At 33.0% G+C, this 18,994-nt stretch overlaps 2 protein-coding genes and 1 non-coding gene across 4 annotated transcripts; all 3 read right to left on the reverse strand.

The window, feature by feature from the left end:
- Nucleotides 1-1,923: 1,923 nt before the first annotated feature.
- Nucleotides 1,924-2,137, reverse strand: LOC118062974 (small nucleolar RNA U3). Its single transcript, XR_004689851.1, has one exon. It is a non-coding gene; the product is annotated as a small nucleolar RNA U3 (small nucleolar RNA).
- A 1,676-nt stretch (nucleotides 2,138-3,813) lies between these two features.
- On the reverse strand, nucleotides 3,814-10,175 carry LOC118062880 (azadirone synthase LFS). 2 transcript variants are annotated; one of them, XM_035076747.2, is made up of 12 exons: nucleotides 10,015-10,175; nucleotides 9,746-9,938; nucleotides 9,514-9,594; nucleotides 9,271-9,322; nucleotides 8,638-8,759; nucleotides 8,373-8,473; nucleotides 8,189-8,247; nucleotides 7,765-7,821; nucleotides 7,582-7,627; nucleotides 6,809-6,888; nucleotides 6,027-6,133; nucleotides 3,814-4,075 (listed from the first exon to the last, which is right to left on the reverse strand). In XM_035076747.2, the coding sequence occupies exons 1-11, from the start codon at nucleotides 10,090-10,092 to the stop codon at nucleotides 6,070-6,072; spliced, it is 933 nt and encodes a 310-aa protein (XP_034932638.1). In that variant the 5' UTR covers nucleotides 10,093-10,175; the 3' UTR covers nucleotides 3,814-4,075; nucleotides 6,027-6,069. The 2 variants fall into 2 exon arrangements, with proteins under 2 accessions (XP_034932638.1, XP_034932637.1); XM_035076746.2 differs by lacking the exon at nucleotides 3,814-4,075 and having other exon boundaries at nucleotides 5,898-6,133.
- Nucleotides 10,176-10,714: 539 nt separating this feature from the next.
- On the reverse strand, nucleotides 10,715-18,303 carry LOC118062890 (E3 ubiquitin-protein ligase HOS1). Its single transcript, XM_035076760.2, has 10 exons — nucleotides 18,056-18,303; nucleotides 16,698-17,088; nucleotides 16,213-16,347; nucleotides 15,922-16,097; nucleotides 15,035-15,436; nucleotides 14,772-14,930; nucleotides 13,596-14,090; nucleotides 12,547-12,684; nucleotides 11,334-12,022; nucleotides 10,715-11,166 (listed from the first exon to the last, which is right to left on the reverse strand). Exons 1-10 carry the CDS (start codon nucleotides 18,170-18,172, stop codon nucleotides 10,995-10,997), a joined length of 2,874 nt encoding a protein of 957 aa, XP_034932651.1. The 5' UTR covers nucleotides 18,173-18,303; the 3' UTR covers nucleotides 10,715-10,994.
- Nucleotides 18,304-18,994: the final 691 nt, after the last annotated feature.

The raw sequence follows: 18,994 nt of genomic DNA on the forward strand, positions 1-18,994 counted from the left end.
TCGTGCATCGACACGACTGTTCACATGTATTTAGCTTGCGAATCAGAAGGAAAAAAAAAAAAAACTATAAATATTATAGTTTTTTTAGACCTGGTTTAATCCAAGACTCGAGTTTTGGATTTTGATTTGATCATCCAAAATCAATCTTTTTTAAAAAAAATTCAAAATAACATTGTTTTAGTAAAAATATAAAAAGTCAATGGGTTGCAACTGAGTTTTTAACCGAGTCAGCCGGGTTATACCGAGTTTTCTTTTTTCTTATTTTTTCTTCAACCTATCTCGGTTCTAGTCCCTAGTCAATCTACTGGAGACTGGGTTTTAAAACTATAATAAATACAATGCCTTGTTATATTATAATTAAAAAAAACCATTACATTGTCAAGAGTAATAATGGCATGGATACGGAAACAAATCCATTACAAGGATTAAATTCTTGGAAAATACAAGAACAAAAAACTTCCAAATAAGGATAAATTTGTGAATAAAAAAACATAGAGATTAAAATTAAAGGGAAAAATAAATATTACAAAAGCCTTCATCACATCACTATAATAATCCTTACAACCAAGAAATGTAATGAATCATCCCATCCCATTATATTTTTTTACTGAAATAATTAGTTATACTCTTTAATTTGAAAAACATTAAGGCCGAGCTCCTCTATTTTCATATTTCTTACAATCTAGTCCTTTTATTATTTTTTATGACAATTTAATTGTTCTTTAGTAAAGTGTCCTTTACTTCTAATCAAACTTTCCAACCTCAAATACCACAGGGAAAAAAGAAGGAAAGCTCAGGAATTTTAAAAAATTTGATAGACAACTTTGGTTTAGGGACTAACTTGCAATATTCAAAACTAGAGGGGCTAACTTAACAAGACCATAAATAAAACACCGGCTAAATTACAATTTAATAAGGAAAAAATCACTCCAACCTTACCTTGTATTTATTAATTTTTGGGGATCCGGTCTTCTCTTTTCTCTCCTGTTTTCACCTTTAAATTTCCTTTAAAAATTTTAGTATATTTATGATTTATGAATCGCAAAGTGGTAATATTTAAGACTCTTTGACCACAACATAATATAGACTAGTATTAAAAAAAATTAATATAAAAATATATATAAAGACGTATTTTTAAAATAATATGAAGAAGATGATTTATTGAATTAACTTAGTGGGTACTTGTTAAATTTATGATTTATGCTATGAGATAAATAACAATTTTATAAAAAGTAAATTATAAAACTCAATTTTAAATTAACCTAACGTTAAATGATAAAATTAAAAAAAATAATTATTTAAGAAAACAAATGAAGATGATGATTTATTGAGTTAACTCAGTGGGTTACTTGTTAAATTTATGATTTGTGCTATGAGATAATGACAACTTTAAAAAAAAAATTATAAAACTCAATTTCAATTAACATAACGTTAAAATAATAAAATTAAAGAAAAAAAACTTATTTAAGAAAACAAAAGCCAACTTAATTTGTCAAACTTGTGACTCGAATCATGAGGATGTGATAATATTATAGAAAAAAAAATATACAAAATCTAATTTTCAAACCAATCTAATATTAAATGATATAATTAAAAAATAATTAAAAAATAATCCGAACTAATTTGAGTTACTCTATCAAATATCTAACTTAATTCAAGGGAATGAGATAATTTTTATTTAAAATAAATTAAAAAAACTATAAATTCTGATTCTTAAACAACAATGATAATTTTTTTAAAAAATAATTAATTTAAAATGGTAATAATAAAATATTAATGACTTTTATTCAAGAGATCATGAATATAATGGTATTTTTTAGTTAAAATATAGAGAGCATGAGCGTGGATGCTCGCTCTAATAAGCAAAATACAATAAATATTCAAAAAGTTTCGGTTAGCTCTTTTAGTTAAAAAGAGAAGATGAACCTGTCAGAGAACCGCTTGACCATTCCCAGCCACGTTAATGGCTAGGAAACGATCCTCTACAGCCATGATGATCACGAGGGCCATCAAACCATTACTCACGCTATGATCAAGCGGTCATTATTCTTCAAACAGGTTTAGGTTCCTGTCTCCTTAGTGATTAAGGATACAGAGGTACGATCCTATAGAACAGATCCTGTTCAAGTAAGGTCGTGCTATCGTATGCTGCTCAAACTATTTATGAATCGCTTTGGCTCTTCGTTCTTGTCCGATGTGGTACAAACTGGTCTTATTTTGTTCAAGGGTATTTCTGTCCTAAGAAAAACGCTGTGTCCTCTTTTTGCTTTCGAGAGAGGAAGCAGAGTAATCTGCATTTAAATTGTGTACAGTTTATATGTATTGTTTCAGTCAAATTGATGCCCATCCATTCATTACCACGGATCTAATCGCTGAGCGTTTTTTCTGTTTGCTGTGGTTTTTAACAAATTTCTCTATGAATCATCCATCTCATGTTCTCTGTTGCTCACAATACGATGTTGCTCGGTGTTCTTCAACTTGCAGATCTGAGATGGCAGCCGTTAATTAATGCATGTGGTCTTGTGCTGTGCGCGCATTAGTGGCCAGCCTGAGCTTAACTGGCTAATGAAAACGTCTCCTCCATTAAAAATCCATTCTATTTATGGAGGTTATTTGCTGTTTTGATGTTTAGGAATTTCTTCGTTCCAGAAGATGAAAATATGGCCTCTCTCCTCTTCCACTTCGTTTACCATGGTTTCCTTTAATTGCTTGTTCCACGATGCAGGTTGCAGAGTACTTTACTGGTGCCTTGTAGCTTCATTAGCCTGAGTTTAACTGGCTAATGAAAACGTCTCCTCCATTAAAAATCCATTTTCTTTATGGAGGTTATTTGCTGTTTTGATGTTTTAGGATTCTGAGGAATTTCTTCGTTCCAGAAGATGAAAATATGGCCTCTCTCCTCTTCCACTTCGTTTACCATGGTTTCCTTTAATTGCTTGTTCCACGATGCAGGTTGCAGAGTACTTTACTGGTGCGTTACAACTTCATAGATGAATCTGTGTTTTTCTGTGTCTGGTGATCATCAAGTTTCAAGAACAAAAAGCTATAATATAGAAGTTTCGATATCTATATCTTTAATTGTTTTAAATTAATAAAATTTCATTTAATAAACCAAACCAAGCAACATATTTTTTTTCTCAACACCCCCAAGATCTCATATCTTAGGTAGCCAAAATAATCTTCAAGCTCAATTCCAAATACACGCAACTTCAAAAGAACAAAAAAAAAAATATAAAAATTGAAAGGCAAATGAAATAAGCCAAAGAACCAAGAAGAAATAGAAAATAAAAAAAACTGTGTAAAACTATTACAATCCAATCCATAGTTTTCTCTGTTGGTGAACGGTGAAAATGAGTAAATGACACTCTTTATTTCTTTTTTAATTTGTGATCTCTTCTACTTTTACCAGGGAAAAATCATAGTTTTTAGAACTGGTTCAATCCAAGATCCGGATTCTAGACTTTGACCGGGTCACCAAGATCAATTCTTTTTAGAAAAATTAAAACAACATTATTTTAGTAAAAAAAAAGTTAACGAGTTACAACTGAGTTTTTTACTGGGTTGCTAGGTCAACCCGCCAGGTTTTTTGTTTTTTTATTTTTTTTTTAACTCAGTCCAATTTTAGTCCTGGATCAACCGAGTCCCGAGTTAAACCATCAAACCAAACTGAATTTCAAAACTATAGGAAAAATGACACTCTCTTCATGGTGCCTGAAGGTTGAGAAGAGAAAGATATGCCTGAGTCATCACTTCCTTTGTATTTTGAGCATGGTGGACAAGCTAAAGATAATTGTTGCAGAAAAAACCTAAAAGGAAAGGAAGAACCAAAAAAGGCTTCTCATAAGATTTTTATGCTCTCATAACATATATATTGGTTTTCCAAATACTACTTTTAAGCATTCAAGTGGCGTGTGTGGAGCTGTTTGATCACCCAACGCCACCTTTAGGGACAATGCTTGGAATATTTCCGACGTGTTTTCCAAGATTGATGGTGGTTTATCATCGACATCCATTTCTTTTTTTTTTTTTTTCCTTTCTTCTTCTCTCTCTCCCCTCTTGAGTTTTACGCCAACCCCTGCAAAATTTCATAATTATAAAATAAGCTATAAAATTATAGATGTTTTTCAATTTCACCCATATTAATTGTAATCTATAAATAATCTATTAAATTACAAATATTTTTCAATTTCACCCATAACATTTTTAAATATATAAATAGTCTATTAAATTACAAATGTTTCTCAATTTCACTCCCTAAGATTTTTTAATCAATCAAATTCTTTTATTTTTTATTTTTAAAATTAAGTCCTTATTCTTTTAATTGTTTTTTATTTTATTAGAGATCATTATTTATTTATTTATTTTAAATTACATCTTCTTTGGGTTTTTTTTTTCTATCAAATTTTATCCTCATTATTTTTGTTGTTTTTTTTAATATTTTTTTTACCGATCTCATCTTTCAAAATTAAATTGGTTGAGGATTAAATTTTTTAATTAAATCTGTCAAATACTTCACAGATTGTGACTTTTAGAGATTAAACCAAGTTTAAGAGGTTTACAGGTTTGCTTATTTGCTTTATTTCTAAACTATGTTTTCTTTTCTTTTCTTTTCTTTTTTTTTAATCTTTTTTTTTAGTTTTGTTTTGCTAATTTTTTTTGTTTGATTCTATTGAGTTAGCCCTCAATTATTTCTTTTATTTCACCCCATGCAATTTTTAATCTATAAATAATCTATCATATTAACAATATTTTTTAATTTCACCTCTTATGATTTTTTTAATATTTTTAAATTCAGTCTCTATTCTTTTAATTGTAATTTATTTTATTTTAGATCATTGTTTTTTCAAATTTCATCATCGGGTTTTTTCTGTCAAATTTTATCTTTATTTTTTTTTGTTTATTTTTTTGCAACTTTTTTTTTATTAAAGTTTTTTCTACGATTTCATAATTCAAAATTAAATTTGTTGGGTTAAGTTTCTTGATTAAACTCATATTCAAAATTTCACAAGTTGTACGTTTTAAAGATTAGACCAGGTTTAAGGATGTTCACTCGAGTTTGCTTGTTTTGTTTTTGTTTTTTTTATTATTTATTTTTGTTTTGTTTTGTTTGTTTTTTTTTTTTTTTTTTTTTTTTTGTTTTGATTCTATTGGGTTAATCCTCTATAATCTTTTTCAATATCAACCCTTGTTATTTTTTAATCTATAAATAAATCTATCAAATTATATATTTTTTTCAATTTCATCCCCTATAATTTTTTAATCTTTCAAATTTGAGACTATTTTTTTTAATTGCTATTTATTTTGTTTGAGATTATTTTAATTTTATTTTTTAAAATTTCAGTTTTTCTCTCAAATTTTATCTTTATTTTTTTATTGCTTTTGCAAGTTTTTTAATTAATATTTTAAAATAATTTTATCTTTTAAAATTAAATTAAATGACAATTAAAATTCTTAATTAAAATCAAATATGATATTTAACAGGTTGAGAGTTTTTAAAATTAAACCAACTCTAAAAAGTTCACCTTTTCTTGATCTGATGTTTTTTTTTTTTTTAAGTTTAACTTTTATATATATAATCTGAATAAACCTAACTATAGTTCTTTTTATCTTTTTTTATTGTTTTTTTGTCAATTTATTTTTTGTTATTTTTTTATATTATTTAAATTACAACTTATACCAATAACTAAGATATTTTTTTAGCCTGACTTTTTTTTTAAAAAAAGATTTTTGCTCATCGGCAGGCGGGAAACATATCTAGTTACTTCTAAGCAAAATAGAGGTAGGGCAATCATTCTGTCAACCAAATTTCAGTTCTATTTTTGGTTTTCGCAGTCACCTTTACATCTAAAGCATATTTTCTTTTCCAAGCAAAGAAACTTTTGGACTAATATTTCAACTGAAACTTCAGAAAATTGGTCATTAGTGGATGTCAGATGAACAGACAAATCACCGTTAAATGCCTCTCAGGTTGAGGACCAAAATCATGAGATACAAGTTAATCCCAATTAAGAGCAATATGATCTTACACTTTTGAGAGCAACAAGAGCAGTCTTTGATCATCTAAAGCTTTTATTCGCCATATGTAAGCTTAAACCGCTCTTCCAAATAGGCCCCACTGCGAATGGGGGGGAATCTACAAACATAATCAAAAGAAATTAATCTCCATTTTTCGATCCAAAACAATGAAATATAATTATTTTTACATGAGTAAACAGGAGTCTGTTTCCACCATTGTACGCAATTTTGGAAAACAAATGTCCAAGCCCCTTGTAGAATTCTCAAGGCCTTTTCGAAGCTCCCTTCATTTATACATAGTTTGATTTCTATACACTACATCTTTGTAAACAAGTAATCAACCTCCATGTCAAACTAGTATTTCAAAATTCTCAGCAAGTATGTAAACAAGTAATCAACCTCCATGTCAAACTAGCATTTCAAAATTCTCAGCAAGTTCCCGAATCTCGTAAAAGCAGTAGAACTTCAAGTTAGTGATTAGAAACTAATGACATACCAGAGCGTTTTTATCGAAGTGGCTAGCAAAAATAGAATGCAGTATTTTCTAGCTTAACCACCAAGACTTGTTAAAAAATACGGAATACTCCACTAGTAAAATCTATCAAGTCGAAAGGTATGGCTTCTTTCAGGGCCAACTTGACGAGTTAGATATTTTCAGAATGTATACTGCTAGTTTGTTGATGAAGATTAAATACCCTATTATGGAGATAATTGTAAACACTAACTATTGATTACTAGGTAAACTGCACTGAACTAATAAGAAAACTTTACAAGGAAAACAGATTTAATTTACCTTGCAGGGCATGATGGACTGCAACAACTTTCCAAACATTCCACAACACAATCTGGGTTGGGATCTAAGAAGAATGCCAACTGCCACATTGTATCACAAAAAGAGTCAACAACAAAACAAAAATCCAATCACAGAAGACATGGCATATGCATAAAAAAAGCACATAGTTCAATTTCGACAACATTTGGAAGTAATTCTTCAGTCATTTGCATTTCTTTTTATCACCATTACCATGTTAGTAGAGTTTATATTTCTCTTAATAGCCATTATCATGTTGAACCATTTTATGACTTCCAAGACTGTTCCACCATATAGGATGCATTTTAGTTCTGAGATATTTACAAACTACAATTCAATTTATAAATCACCCACTATTACTATTTTTCATTCCCTATATATGATGCAAAGGTTTCAATTTAAAGCTACTTTGAATTACACTGTATCGTATACTAGTTGAGCTGGCAACTTTCTTGTTATAAAATCTTCTCCCAAGCAACCATTTAACAGATAATCCATCCTATTGGATTATAAAGTAATTTTTAAACTTGTCATAAAAGTAATTCCAAACTGACCAATGTGCAAAATCTGCAGGACAGCATGTAAACAAGAAGTTTGGTATCTCAATATCGAGAGTCCTATAAACAGGTTAAAAAACATGAATATTTCACATGTCTAAAGAAGAGGCTTGTGACTAGAATTTAGAGTTGAAACTATTAGAAGTATAAGTCCACAAAAGATAACCCAAAAAAATAGAGAAGTGAATAGATGGTTACAGAGTAGCGTTCTTGTCCCACTGGCATCACTCTATGCAGTGTTGACCTACAAGTAATGGATTTAGGATTAAAACAAAAATCACCAAAGGGAGGGACAGAAAAACTTTTAAAAAAATATGATAAAACTCTACAAAGAAGGAAAGATGTAAAGATTGAACTCAAATTAGAGGAATGGTAAATTACCGGAACAAACAATTAGTCCACCTCTCCATCATGTCCCCAACGTTAACTATGAAAGCCCTGCAGATTCATATTTATGTAGTCATGTAAATTTGAACGTGCAAGTAAAATGCTGATAAAGATGTTTGCTTAAGATTATAGGATTTATGGTTTTCCAACAGCAATCCACAACACAAATTAATTTCAACAAAAATGGTAGGGCAAAAATTGCACTGCTGGTATACTTAGCTGGACAGCTCCCATTTCATTAATCATACGATCATATCAAAGTCATCATGTCTCATTTGATTTCAACGAAGAAAAAAACACGAGTTTCCATAGGATTAAATCATTATTAAGGTTAATTGTTCTGTTTGAACATACTAAAAACACTGCATCTTCTTACACCAGTTATTCTTTCAATGAAGTACAACTACTTCAAACTCACCCATTTATGTGTAGCACATCTTCCCACAGCCGTGGTTGATTAAATTTGTCCCGACAAACCTATTAAAATTATAAATCAAGATAAGATGGCCAAATATTTTGCACTTGAAACTTTAAAAAGTTCCATGAAACCAATAAAGTCCCTGAGATTTTAAAAAATAGCAAGCAGAGAAATATGCACATGCCTGAAGTCCTGGAACACCATCGCTAGCTAGAAGAGTAATCATTCCATAATCTGAATGTTCAGAAGCGCCATATATTTGCTCATTAAAACACCCCAGTTCACCTGAGATAACAATTAGGTGGCCAGATTTTTATAAGAAATCAAAGGGACCAGCCAACTATCAATGCATGACCATGTTTTCCACCTCTCTATCTTCAGTTTTGCATCAAGCTGACAAATGCTGACATGTTTATTACCCAAAAAAGGGGGAAACTAAGCCAGCATACCTGGATAATGTAAGAGGCGAAGGAAGCCACTCGGTGTGTCCAAGGCTCCTACTTTCTCAAAGTAATCTTCATCCAGATTTAAAGCCATAGCAATCAAATAGATTAATTTTTTCCCAGCAGACCTGAAACAATAGAAGTAACACCATAGAGGACTTAGTATTTTGTTGCTATTTTCTACGAAAGTAAAATTTCCAAACAACCACATAATGAGCATGCTTGAAGATTAAACTCCAGATAATCCACAATAAGATAGCTATGCTCAAACATACAACTGCCACTTTAAGCAGATTTTCCTGGAGATATATAATCAAGACATAAATACCAAGTTAGAGTTTCCTAACTAGAGAATAATTTTCCATGAAAGGGACAAGACTCTGTTGAATTGAACAACCTCTACTTCCACACTTTCCACAGATACAATCTCAAAATACTAAAAAATAATTACTAGGAAATCAAATTGAAAGACAGCCTATAACCAACCAAGATCATAAATACTCAGCTTTGCAAACCCATTTAAAAACATACAATCAATGTAAAAAACTACAAGGATCATGACTTGCATAAGTTTTTTTTATGGTAAGACTCTTTAAAAACATACAATCAATATAAAAAACTACAAGGATCATGACTTACATAAGTTTTTTATGGTAAGACTCCATTGTCAATCTCCAAGATGGGAATATTTCTGAAATTCCCCAGCCAAAAGAACAAATTAAATAATGATCAAAGTAGCAACATACATGTTATACACAAACGAGGAATATTCAGGAAAGGTATGCCATGGTTTTCAAGGTAAGATTCAAACCATAAGATAAAATGTAATGAAAAAAAATTCTAACAACTGTGAAAGAAAAAGATATGTCTGAAAGCAAATACCTTGTGAAGGCCATTGATTAAGATTAGTTTGAGCCATATCCCCTTCCACAGGACCAACATAGAAGGTTTCCTTTGAGTCACCTATATCCAAATTTATGAATAAGACAATCAAGTTCTAATTTTTATTACATTGCCTAAACAACAAGTAGCAAAAATCAGTGTTCAAATAATTGAAAAGGGTCAAATAACATTGTGTACTTAATGAAGGGCAACAAAGAAGAGAAAAAAAAACCTTTGGATCTTGAAAGGGGGTCAAGATTCTCCGCATACAATGGAGTGTAACCTCTGTGGTGTTTGCGAGACAGCTTCATCTTCTCTTTCAAGGGGAGGGAGAAAAATTTCTTACTCTCTTCCAAAACTTTGCTAAGAAGTTGTCCTTCCACTCCATGGTTCACTAGGTAAAAGAAGCCATAGTCCACGCATGCCTGTGAGAGAGAGATTGAAATAACATGGCACGAAAGAAAACAAGAGTTGTTAGAGAGAAGAGGGTGAAATGAAGACCTGACGGATTGACTTGGCTGTAGATATGCGATCGGGCGAGGAGAGGTCTATGATTGGGAGTTCCACAGTTTCTGCCATTTCTCACGTCTGCCTGACCACAGGCCCCTTCTGTGTCATTTCCTTTTATTTGGATGGCCAAAGTAGTTGTACGGTAAAAAGGAAGTCAGTGGTGATGACCTGTTGTATTGGGTTCCGTTCGGTCAGAGTGAAAGTCCAAGCCCTTTTTAGCAATTTCTTTGAAAAAATGATTTGGTGTTATGATAGCTGTTTTTATATATGTATATATAAATATATCTAACTAATATTTTTTATATTTTTTTTTTAAATATAATTTTAATATCAGAACATTAAAATATTAAAAAATATTTTTAAAAAAACAGCCACATTTCCAAATACTTGGGTAAAAATAAGAAAAAAAATAATAATTATGATGATATAAACTTTGTTTTTTATATTTTCACTCTCATTAAAAAAATATCAACAAAATAATTTTAACCATATTATTAGATGTGTCAAAAATAGAATTCTGTGTCCCTGATAATTTTTATTATTCACTCATTTCATGTCAGCTTATCTTATTTCTTTATTGGATTTTAAATCTCATATCAAGCACTTCAACAATAACACAAGTTACAGAAAATGGAACTGTCTAGAAAGGAAAAGACTGGTTCAAGACCTGAATTACTTCACGATACAAAAATGAGGCGAAAATCAAAAATCATATTTGATCAACATAACGGAGAAAAAAGAGATGGCTTGAATTTCATATTCCATGTCCAAAAACTATAAATCAGTATACATTATGCTTATATACCTCTCATCAAAACCAGTAAATCTTAGCAGTGCAGCCCTCTCAAGAAAAAAAAAATCCATGGCTTCATTTCACTGCTAGCTCATGCACTTCCTGCTTGTCACTGATCCTGAGAGAAGCGACCATAGAATGTCAGAGGCGCCTATAGGTTACAGAAAGGAAACAATGTTCATCTTCTAGCAAATCTACTTCTTCTAACTCTCCTAGCGGTTGCTGCATACGAACCAACTCCAACAATTCTCTCTGGAATATGCTCTTCTTCTTCATCACTAGTTTCATCAGTTCTCCATCTCAGCCCATCATTCACCTCCCTTTCATCAACAATGAACTCCTCTCTATCACTGAAATATCACGGAATCATAAGTACAAACAGAATATATGAGCACTATATTGTCATTAAGCAAACAAAAAGCTTTTCTTAACTATTAAAATGGGTTTTTTTTTTGCTCTAATAAGGAAGCCTTAGAAGAAAACAGAAGAGGCTAAAGGAAAAGAAATTTTGTTTTACCTCCAAGCTATGTCCTTTGGATCACCTATAGAACCCTTATTCCTAGATCTATCATTTTTATCATTAGGAAGACCATTGTTGCTGCCAGACATAGCCACTGGATTAGCAGTAATCCTATGGGAATATGGAGGAGTTGTATTTCGTAATTGCTTAGGAAACCCATTTTGTTCCCTTTCTGGAGAGATTTCATCGAATAGACTGTGGTGCAGGTTGCTGTTCGGAAGCACTTCTAATGAAGTTCTGCTGGTCTCCTTTAATGGCGTGGTTTTCATGTGACTACCTTGATGAATTCCAGGAGTTGAGATGCCATCAAGTTTGAAATTTTTGTTGAAACTAACTTGATACTTTTGAGTTCTTTCTGGAGTACTAAATAACCTTTGATGAAGAACAGATGAAGAGTCATAGTTACCCATTTCCAGGTGAGGACTCTTGATAGATGCACCAAATCTTGGTGGAGTTTTAAGAGCTGCTGGTTTAACAGTAACATTATTATTTGTCTGAGAAACCAGAGAAGAATCTGCAGGCAGGGAAATTAATAAACTGCTTGACTTTGGCTCTTGTGCCAAGGGAAGATCAGCCCTTTCTTGAATTTCAACTTCTTCACCAGAGGTATTATGGATCTCGGGTGACAATTTTCCAGTCTTAAGCTGTTCCTGTTGAATTTTTGGAAGCAACTTAATGGATTGAGCCTGTTTAAAGAAGGTATAGTTTGGTCAGTTACTTTAATCCAATTTCTTCCCAAAGATACTTGTTATGAAATGCAGAGGAAGTGATGTTCCAACAAAGATGCTCTAACTTGCATCAATAGAGAATGATTTCGCTCTAAGAAACCTACTGACAGTTAAGAACTGCTAGTTGGACCAGCACTGTAGCACCCGAAGACTTACAGACTATTTGAAACTCTTGGAATTGAATTCACTTCACAGAGTTAAATCAATTCATGTGTTTGGAACCTTTTTGAGGGTATTGATTTGAAATCCATTTGGAATTCAATTTATAAAAATTGACCAAAAGCAAATCAGAAGGGGGGCCTAGTCCATAAGATTTCCCACAGGATTGATTTAATTTTTTGCTTGTTCATTAGTTAATCACTATTCTATTTTGGGAGAACAGATTAAAGGAAATCAGACTTAAAATTCATAACACCCCCATGTTTAAGGCTCCATTTTCGGTAAAGATGCACACAAAAATTCTACAAGGTTTTAACACTTACAGCAAGTTCTCGTCTGTGGTGACTAGCTGATCTCATTCTGGATAAAACTTCTTCACTGAGAGAATTCTTAGAAATGAACTCCTGCTCCACACCCTGAAGTTTGGAATGAACATGGTATGCCTCCACATATCTGTAGCGCTGGAACAGAGAAAAATATGTCACAGAAAGTTACTGAGTAATCTAGAAGTAAAATGAAATTCAGAACTTGATTAAATAAAAATAACAGCACATAACTGTAATATAATCATTCACAAGATTACAAGTTTCAACATCAAATTATTTGCTGTAGCAGTCCCGGCGGAGTCTTGCTCTGGTGACTGTAAAAAACACCAACCACTAGCATTCCAGGTTTTCAAAATCCACATCTTAATCAAACATTAGATGAGATATATAGGCTTGTCTCAATCATTGTTCGATTAATTTTCAACCTTACCCGTGTTCAATTTAGTATGGGAGGTCATTGGCAATTATATAGCAGTGGCCACTAGCAAATATTTTGATTTTTGCTAAGTCTTCGTTTTAAAAACTAAAAGGATATAGAGATGAATTTGTCAAATCATTTGCAAAAGTGACTCTGCTTGCTTCATATGCTGTAGAAGGAATTTTGCTTCAATTTATAGCCAAAACTTCACTGTGAGTGCATTTTAACTAAAAATGAACATGAAAAAAGGAAAATGGTAACTTTAGAACTGCACCTAATATGGAGTTTGGTGAGCAAGTGTCATTATTAGGGCTATATAGCACAACTGATTGCAATATGACGACTTAGGAAACATGCAGTTAATGTTACATCAACCGTTCAACCAAACAAAAATATCATTGATCCCAGAATTGCTACCAACCTAACATCATAATTAAGCATGAATAAAAAGGAAAGCTTAGGGAATATTGAAACCTAACCAAGTTAGTCACATAACTAAACATATTGAAAATTTCAGCTTGACATTTCTTTTCATATATTCTCTCTTTTTAAGTGGTAAATTCATCAAAGAGCCAAATTTTCTTCAAACCCTGAGTCAAAGTTTATTAAGATTTGTGCTTGAAGTTACCTGGAGATAAAATACGACAAGAAGACTTCCAATAGTTGTTGAAGGGTCATGGAAAGCATAATCTAAGAGACACTTATGAAGATATTTCTCTTCATCCAAATTCCATGGCAATGATATCATTCGATCTACCAGATTGTTCTTGATACAAAGACAGCAAATTTCATTCACCAGTATCTCCACCCAGTTTTCCCAGGTCCTGCATTCGCCTTTAAGATCATCAGAAGCATCTCGAGGTGGTCTAGCCTTGAACTTTTTTTCCCTGACTTTGGTGCAGAGCATTCTCTGATGCATAAATGCTTCAGTCAAAAGCGCACACTGCACCCTAATCCGAACAGCAGTAACAGCATCATTGAGAGAAACCATTTGAGATCCATCATGCCCAGACCATCTCAAGACCATCAGTGCTGTTTCAGGATTCTTCCTTTCTAATAGCACTTGAGCAATCTTAGGATGAGTTGATGGGCCTGAAATCTCAGGAAGAATGTTGCAAGCTTCCTGTGAAAAGTACATCAGTGAACAGCTGTCAGCATATAAAAGGTCATGGAAAGCACGGAGTTCACTATATTATGAGGATTAGAAACAGTGTCACGGCCATTCTCAAAATGTAGCTACAGATACACTAGTATCCTCAATACAGAATATATGTCACCACAACACATTGAATATGAAGAATTTTATGCTCTTTAAGCATAGCATAAAGAATGCAAGAATTCTAAGCACTTTAAACATTGAATAAAGAATGCAATGATGGATCTAGATAGGATATTTTCATACTCAAGAGAGTATGATTTCTCACAAAGGAGTTTTTACCCGTTAGTAATAAAATCTCTGGATATTTTACTTAAGGAGAATACATACTAAAAACTTTGACCAAAGTAGGATTAGAAATAGAACCTCATTCAGTTACGTTTAGCTTGACAAGCAGTATTATTAACTACACATTGAGTGAGAAATATATGTATTTTAGTACTTAAATGAAAAGATTTCACTTGTATGTTATATTTCTGTATCATTAAACTTTCAGACTCCATAGTTCATACAAATAACAAGAACTACTAACAAAAAATGTAGCTTGACAAAAATTTGTACTGTTGTATGCATTGCCTTGATCGAAGGTAAACTTGGTGACAAGATTAATCAACTATTCAGCATCAGAATAAGTAGAAATCCCGTTACCTGCAGAGCTGCTTCTGTGTGATCATCCAGAAGATAGAAAGTAAGTGATTCCAATAATGAATGCCTGGTTATACCAAATGTAGCTGAAAAGTCATCTACAATATGTCGCCAACTTTCATCTGGCATTGCCCAATGTCGATCAAAAAGATAATAAAGAAACTAATTCTATGTTAAGAAAACAAAGGATAACATAATGCTCAGCAAAATGAGAATATAGAATCATCAGAAATATATTTAAGAAAAATAAAATAGATAAAGGATACAATTGCTTGCTTTGCAAGCACCAAATCAGAACTTCCATGTAAAAAAAGTACATCAGCAGCAGCTCGGAGATTTTCAAATGGATAGCATACTGCGAAACCCTCAAGCTTAGACCTGAAAAACAACCTTCCATCCTTCAGCAATAATGCAAGTTCTGACTCTTCTCCCTTTCCTTGCATATGGCCTTGATCTATTTCAAGATTGGCGAGAGCATCTTCAATGAACAGGGAACCAGCCTGCATGCTGGACTCAGCAGATTGATTTGGTACATCAGGCCATGAACGCTTAATTGCAGCTGATTTCCTATCAAGGACAACAGTACGCCATGATGATAAATTGCTGTAACGAGACCCCACATTCTCCAGAAAGTGATGTCTTACACACCATGCTATAATCTCCATATGCTGAAAATCAAGAACTAACAATAAGAAAGGATTATGAATTGCATGCAGCTATAGAAGACATGATATTGCAAAATGTGGTTTCTACGACACTTGCGAAACTTGAACAAGCTATTCCAAGTTCAATAGAACACACAGTCCAAATCATTATTACAGCAACGGTGACAGAGATAAAAGTACATGCATTAAAAATTTGAATGTGCGGGATATTTTTGAATTCCATGCTAGTTTCTTGTTTAGTGGGCTTTTCAAAAATCAGCTAAAAAATCATGTCCACAATAGGATCTAAACGTACTAGAAGAGAATATCACAAAAGATTTGCAAGGGGAAATGAAAAGGGATGGAACCGGATGACATTCTGTGCTGTAGAGTAAAAACATATAGGAAAGCAAGAACTACAGAAAAAAGAAAGAAAGAAAGAAGTTTAGAGCCTATAAACAATTGAATGTAGCATTCTGTTAACAACTCAATCCTGTAAACAACCAAACCTGCTTCGCCTTTAATATGTTCTCTTGAAGGAGCTGCAAGTCATGAAGCTGTGCTGAAAGACTATCCTTAAATGACAATTCCAAAACTTCAAGGACATTGGATATTCCAACCAGATGCACAGAAAGTTTAAGAAGTAAACTCAACCTAGTTTTCATTTCTTCTGTTTCAAGGTTATCTAACAAGGTGTTAAGAATATTACACTAAGGCGATCAACCAAATAACATACATGCAGTTACACAGAGTAATAACAGGCCATAGAATATTAAATTTCAAAAAAAATATAAGGATACATATCCCTTGAAGTTCTGCTATGATGTTTTTAAACATGCGCTTGCACCAATCCTTGACAACCACTTCATCCAACAAGAAAGCAATGACAGGATCACTGGACACGGCACTTTCATCCATACAAACATCTGTAACATCTGTTAAATTTATGTCAAGGCTGTTCATAAGTTTCAGCAAAGGGAGACTTTATCTTTTATTTTTTCAATTTCCTTCAGAAACGAGAGTACGTTTCTATAAAGCATGAATGCCCAGACAATCACACAATAACAGAAGTACTAGGCTGTCCATGTTTCAAATGTCACTTTTACAGTTTTCTTAGTTTGTCCAAATGCTTCCATGTAGAAAAAAAGGAACAAAAGTGAAGAAATAATATTTTAGGGAATTGCCTCTGCAAGAATGTTAAGAGTAGATTTCATTTAGAAATATTAGAAATGATTCCAATGCACCAATTTTCAACGCCATTAAACATAGATGCAGAGAAGGATACAGTGACAAATCAAAGAAACCAAGTTATTTTCCAAGGCAACATCAAATAAAGAATAGAGCCGCTGGACATCAGTAGTTAATTCATTGTCCGCATCTTCTTTCTCTTGAAATCTTTCATCGCATCTTTTGGAAACAAGGCCAGACTCTATGCACTCATAGTAAAGGCGAGGACGGAGCCTAATTCCAGTCTTTGGGATAGGGATTCTACAAATGGGGCAAATATCACACCGCTGACTACACTCAGAGCATAAGGAAGCATGGCTGCACGAGTTCAACACATACTGAACATAGCGCCCACAACTTCTCAAATCTCTAGTTGCTCGACAACGCTCAACTTTTGCTTCACTGCATAATTCAATTAAATCAATAGATGCCAAGTGTTCCAATGCTTCCTGTAATAAGAATCAGCAACAAGATATAATTCCTCATAAAACAAGTAAACAATGAACATACAAAACGAGATGTTCCGTATCCCTGTACTGAAATGCAAAAAACAAAGCCATGAATGCTTGAATCCTCAAGTATGGATAGGTGACAATGGGATGAGAACAGAACTTTAACTCCAAACATTCAATACACCATGAGTTAGGTATAAAACCAGTTAGATGAAGGTTGTGAAAGAAAAATTGTCCCCACAATACCTCCTTTGAAAAGGAGTAATGGGTTCTAACCTTACCAGCTTTTTCAACACAAACAGCCAGCATATCACCTCTCTGTCAGCAGCTCAGACGAGTGCTATCAAACCCAGTCTCAAGAAGCATGGTCATTAAGTAAAATAAAAACAACTAGAGGCGCAATGTATGAAGTAGCAACACATTAAAAATCTGACTCCCCAACTACATGATACTACAAACTTCGCTTTTTTACTCATTGTATGTATTATCAATACATCTAAATACACAATTTAACTACCACGTATCAGAACTTTTATTTTATTTTTCTCTAATCCTACTAAGGAAAGATCAGTTCATAATCATGGTTCAAAACCTATATTCAGCTATTTTCTCCATCCCACATTCTACAGAAAAAATGACAAGACCCTGATCGGATGATCCCATATATACTTGAGATTACCGCGGGAGGTCGTTCCAATGAACTAATAACTATAAGCAGATAGATTCATTAAAGCAAGCAGCTGCTGCTGCTTAAATAAAAAGGCTAAATTGACTTCAAACAACAATAACATCAAAATAAAGAGTTCCGCTTCAAAATTTAAACCAAACTTAAGACTTAAGTTAATTCTGTCACTCACGGTGAATGAGACAATAAGGGTCCTAAAACCCTAAAAAACAGCAGTAGCATGATAGCTAGCGACATTTAGGGTTTTACAAAATGAGTAAGAAATAGATTTTTACGTACTTGAACAGCTCGGCTGCTGTAGTTAGGTTGAAAAGGGGAAGCCGTGAATCTTGCAGTGCCGCCGCAGTCGGTGGAGCTAGAAGGTGAAACACGACCGTTCATTTGGTTTCGCTCCATATTTTCAGCCGGAATCGCGATTAAAGGAACAGAGTTAAAGGAGCATTAACCTTAAGGGGAGAGAAGGGTGCCATTCCTCCTGTGCTACTTGGTGACTGGCACGTCAAGGGAAATAATAACTTTTTTGCCAATAATTTTGTCGGTGTTCTGTTCGGAAGGGAGGTGCGTTTTCGCTTCCAAAAATGAGGGGCCCAGCCCGTGTCAAGTCCAGTGGAAACCCTGGGCCTCTTCGACCAATCATACTAAGCCATCATAATATTATTTTACTTTACACCAGCTATTATGCGCTCGTTTCATGGGCCTATAATCTTGAAGCCTAATGGGCAAGTTCGTATGTTATGAGGCCGGTCAAATTATTTGGACCTGTCCTCCTCCAACAATAATATTTTTCAATGGAAGGATATCAATATGATTAGCCCAGCCCGTGGTCTCAGGAAAAAAGCCCAAACTACCGAGTCGCTGGGTAAATGCATATTAATTATTGTTTATCAAAACGTTGTTATTTTTTTTTACCAAGTCGCAGGGTAAACTTTATTTGTATCTGAAGTGATAGCATAATATCATCAATGAAGTTGTATGTTTTTTAGATTGATTGTACAGTTTGATGGCTTGAGATACCAAAGCGATCTGCGCCGAACAGGAAAAGAAAACACTAAGAGAAAATACAGAAAATCTTGACAATATTGAAACAAATGCCTCCACCAGCTGTGAACAAAAAAACCAAAAAAAAAAAAAAAAACTAAGAAAACTGAGAAAATAAAAAAAAAATAACCAAAAAAACTGAATCGTAAAAAAAAAAAACCGATTAAAATATTTAGGAAA

Source organism: Populus alba, chromosome 3, assembly GCF_005239225.2.
Source record: "Populus alba chromosome 3, ASM523922v2, whole genome shotgun sequence".
NCBI classification, from domain to species: Eukaryota; Viridiplantae; Streptophyta; class Magnoliopsida; order Malpighiales; family Salicaceae; genus Populus; species Populus alba.

Bases quoted from the DNA above. Each gene is read 5' to 3' on its own strand.
- LOC118062880 (XM_035076747.2), bottom strand. From the start codon at position 10,092: ATGGCAGAAACTGTGGAACTCCCAATCATAGACCTCTCCTCGCCCGAT. The intron at 6,889-7,581 runs GTAACCATCTAT...ACAATGTGGCAG, and splicing joins TGGGACAAGAACGCTACTCT to TTGGCATTCTTCTTAGATCC. The intron at 6,134-6,808 runs GTAAATTAAATC...TTATGTTTGTAG, and splicing joins AGTCCATCATGCCCTGCAAG to ATTCCCCCCCATTCGCAGTG.
- LOC118062890 (XM_035076760.2), bottom strand. From the start codon at position 18,172: ATGGAGCGAAACCAAATGAACGGTCGTGTTTCACCTTCTAGCTCCACC. The intron at 17,089-18,055 runs GTACGTAAAAAT...TTCTTATTACAG, and splicing joins ACAGCAGCCGAGCTGTTCAA to GAAGCATTGGAACACTTGGC. The intron at 11,167-11,333 runs GTAAAACAAAAT...GTGATATTTCAG, and splicing joins CCAAAGGACATAGCTTGGAG to TGATAGAGAGGAGTTCATTG.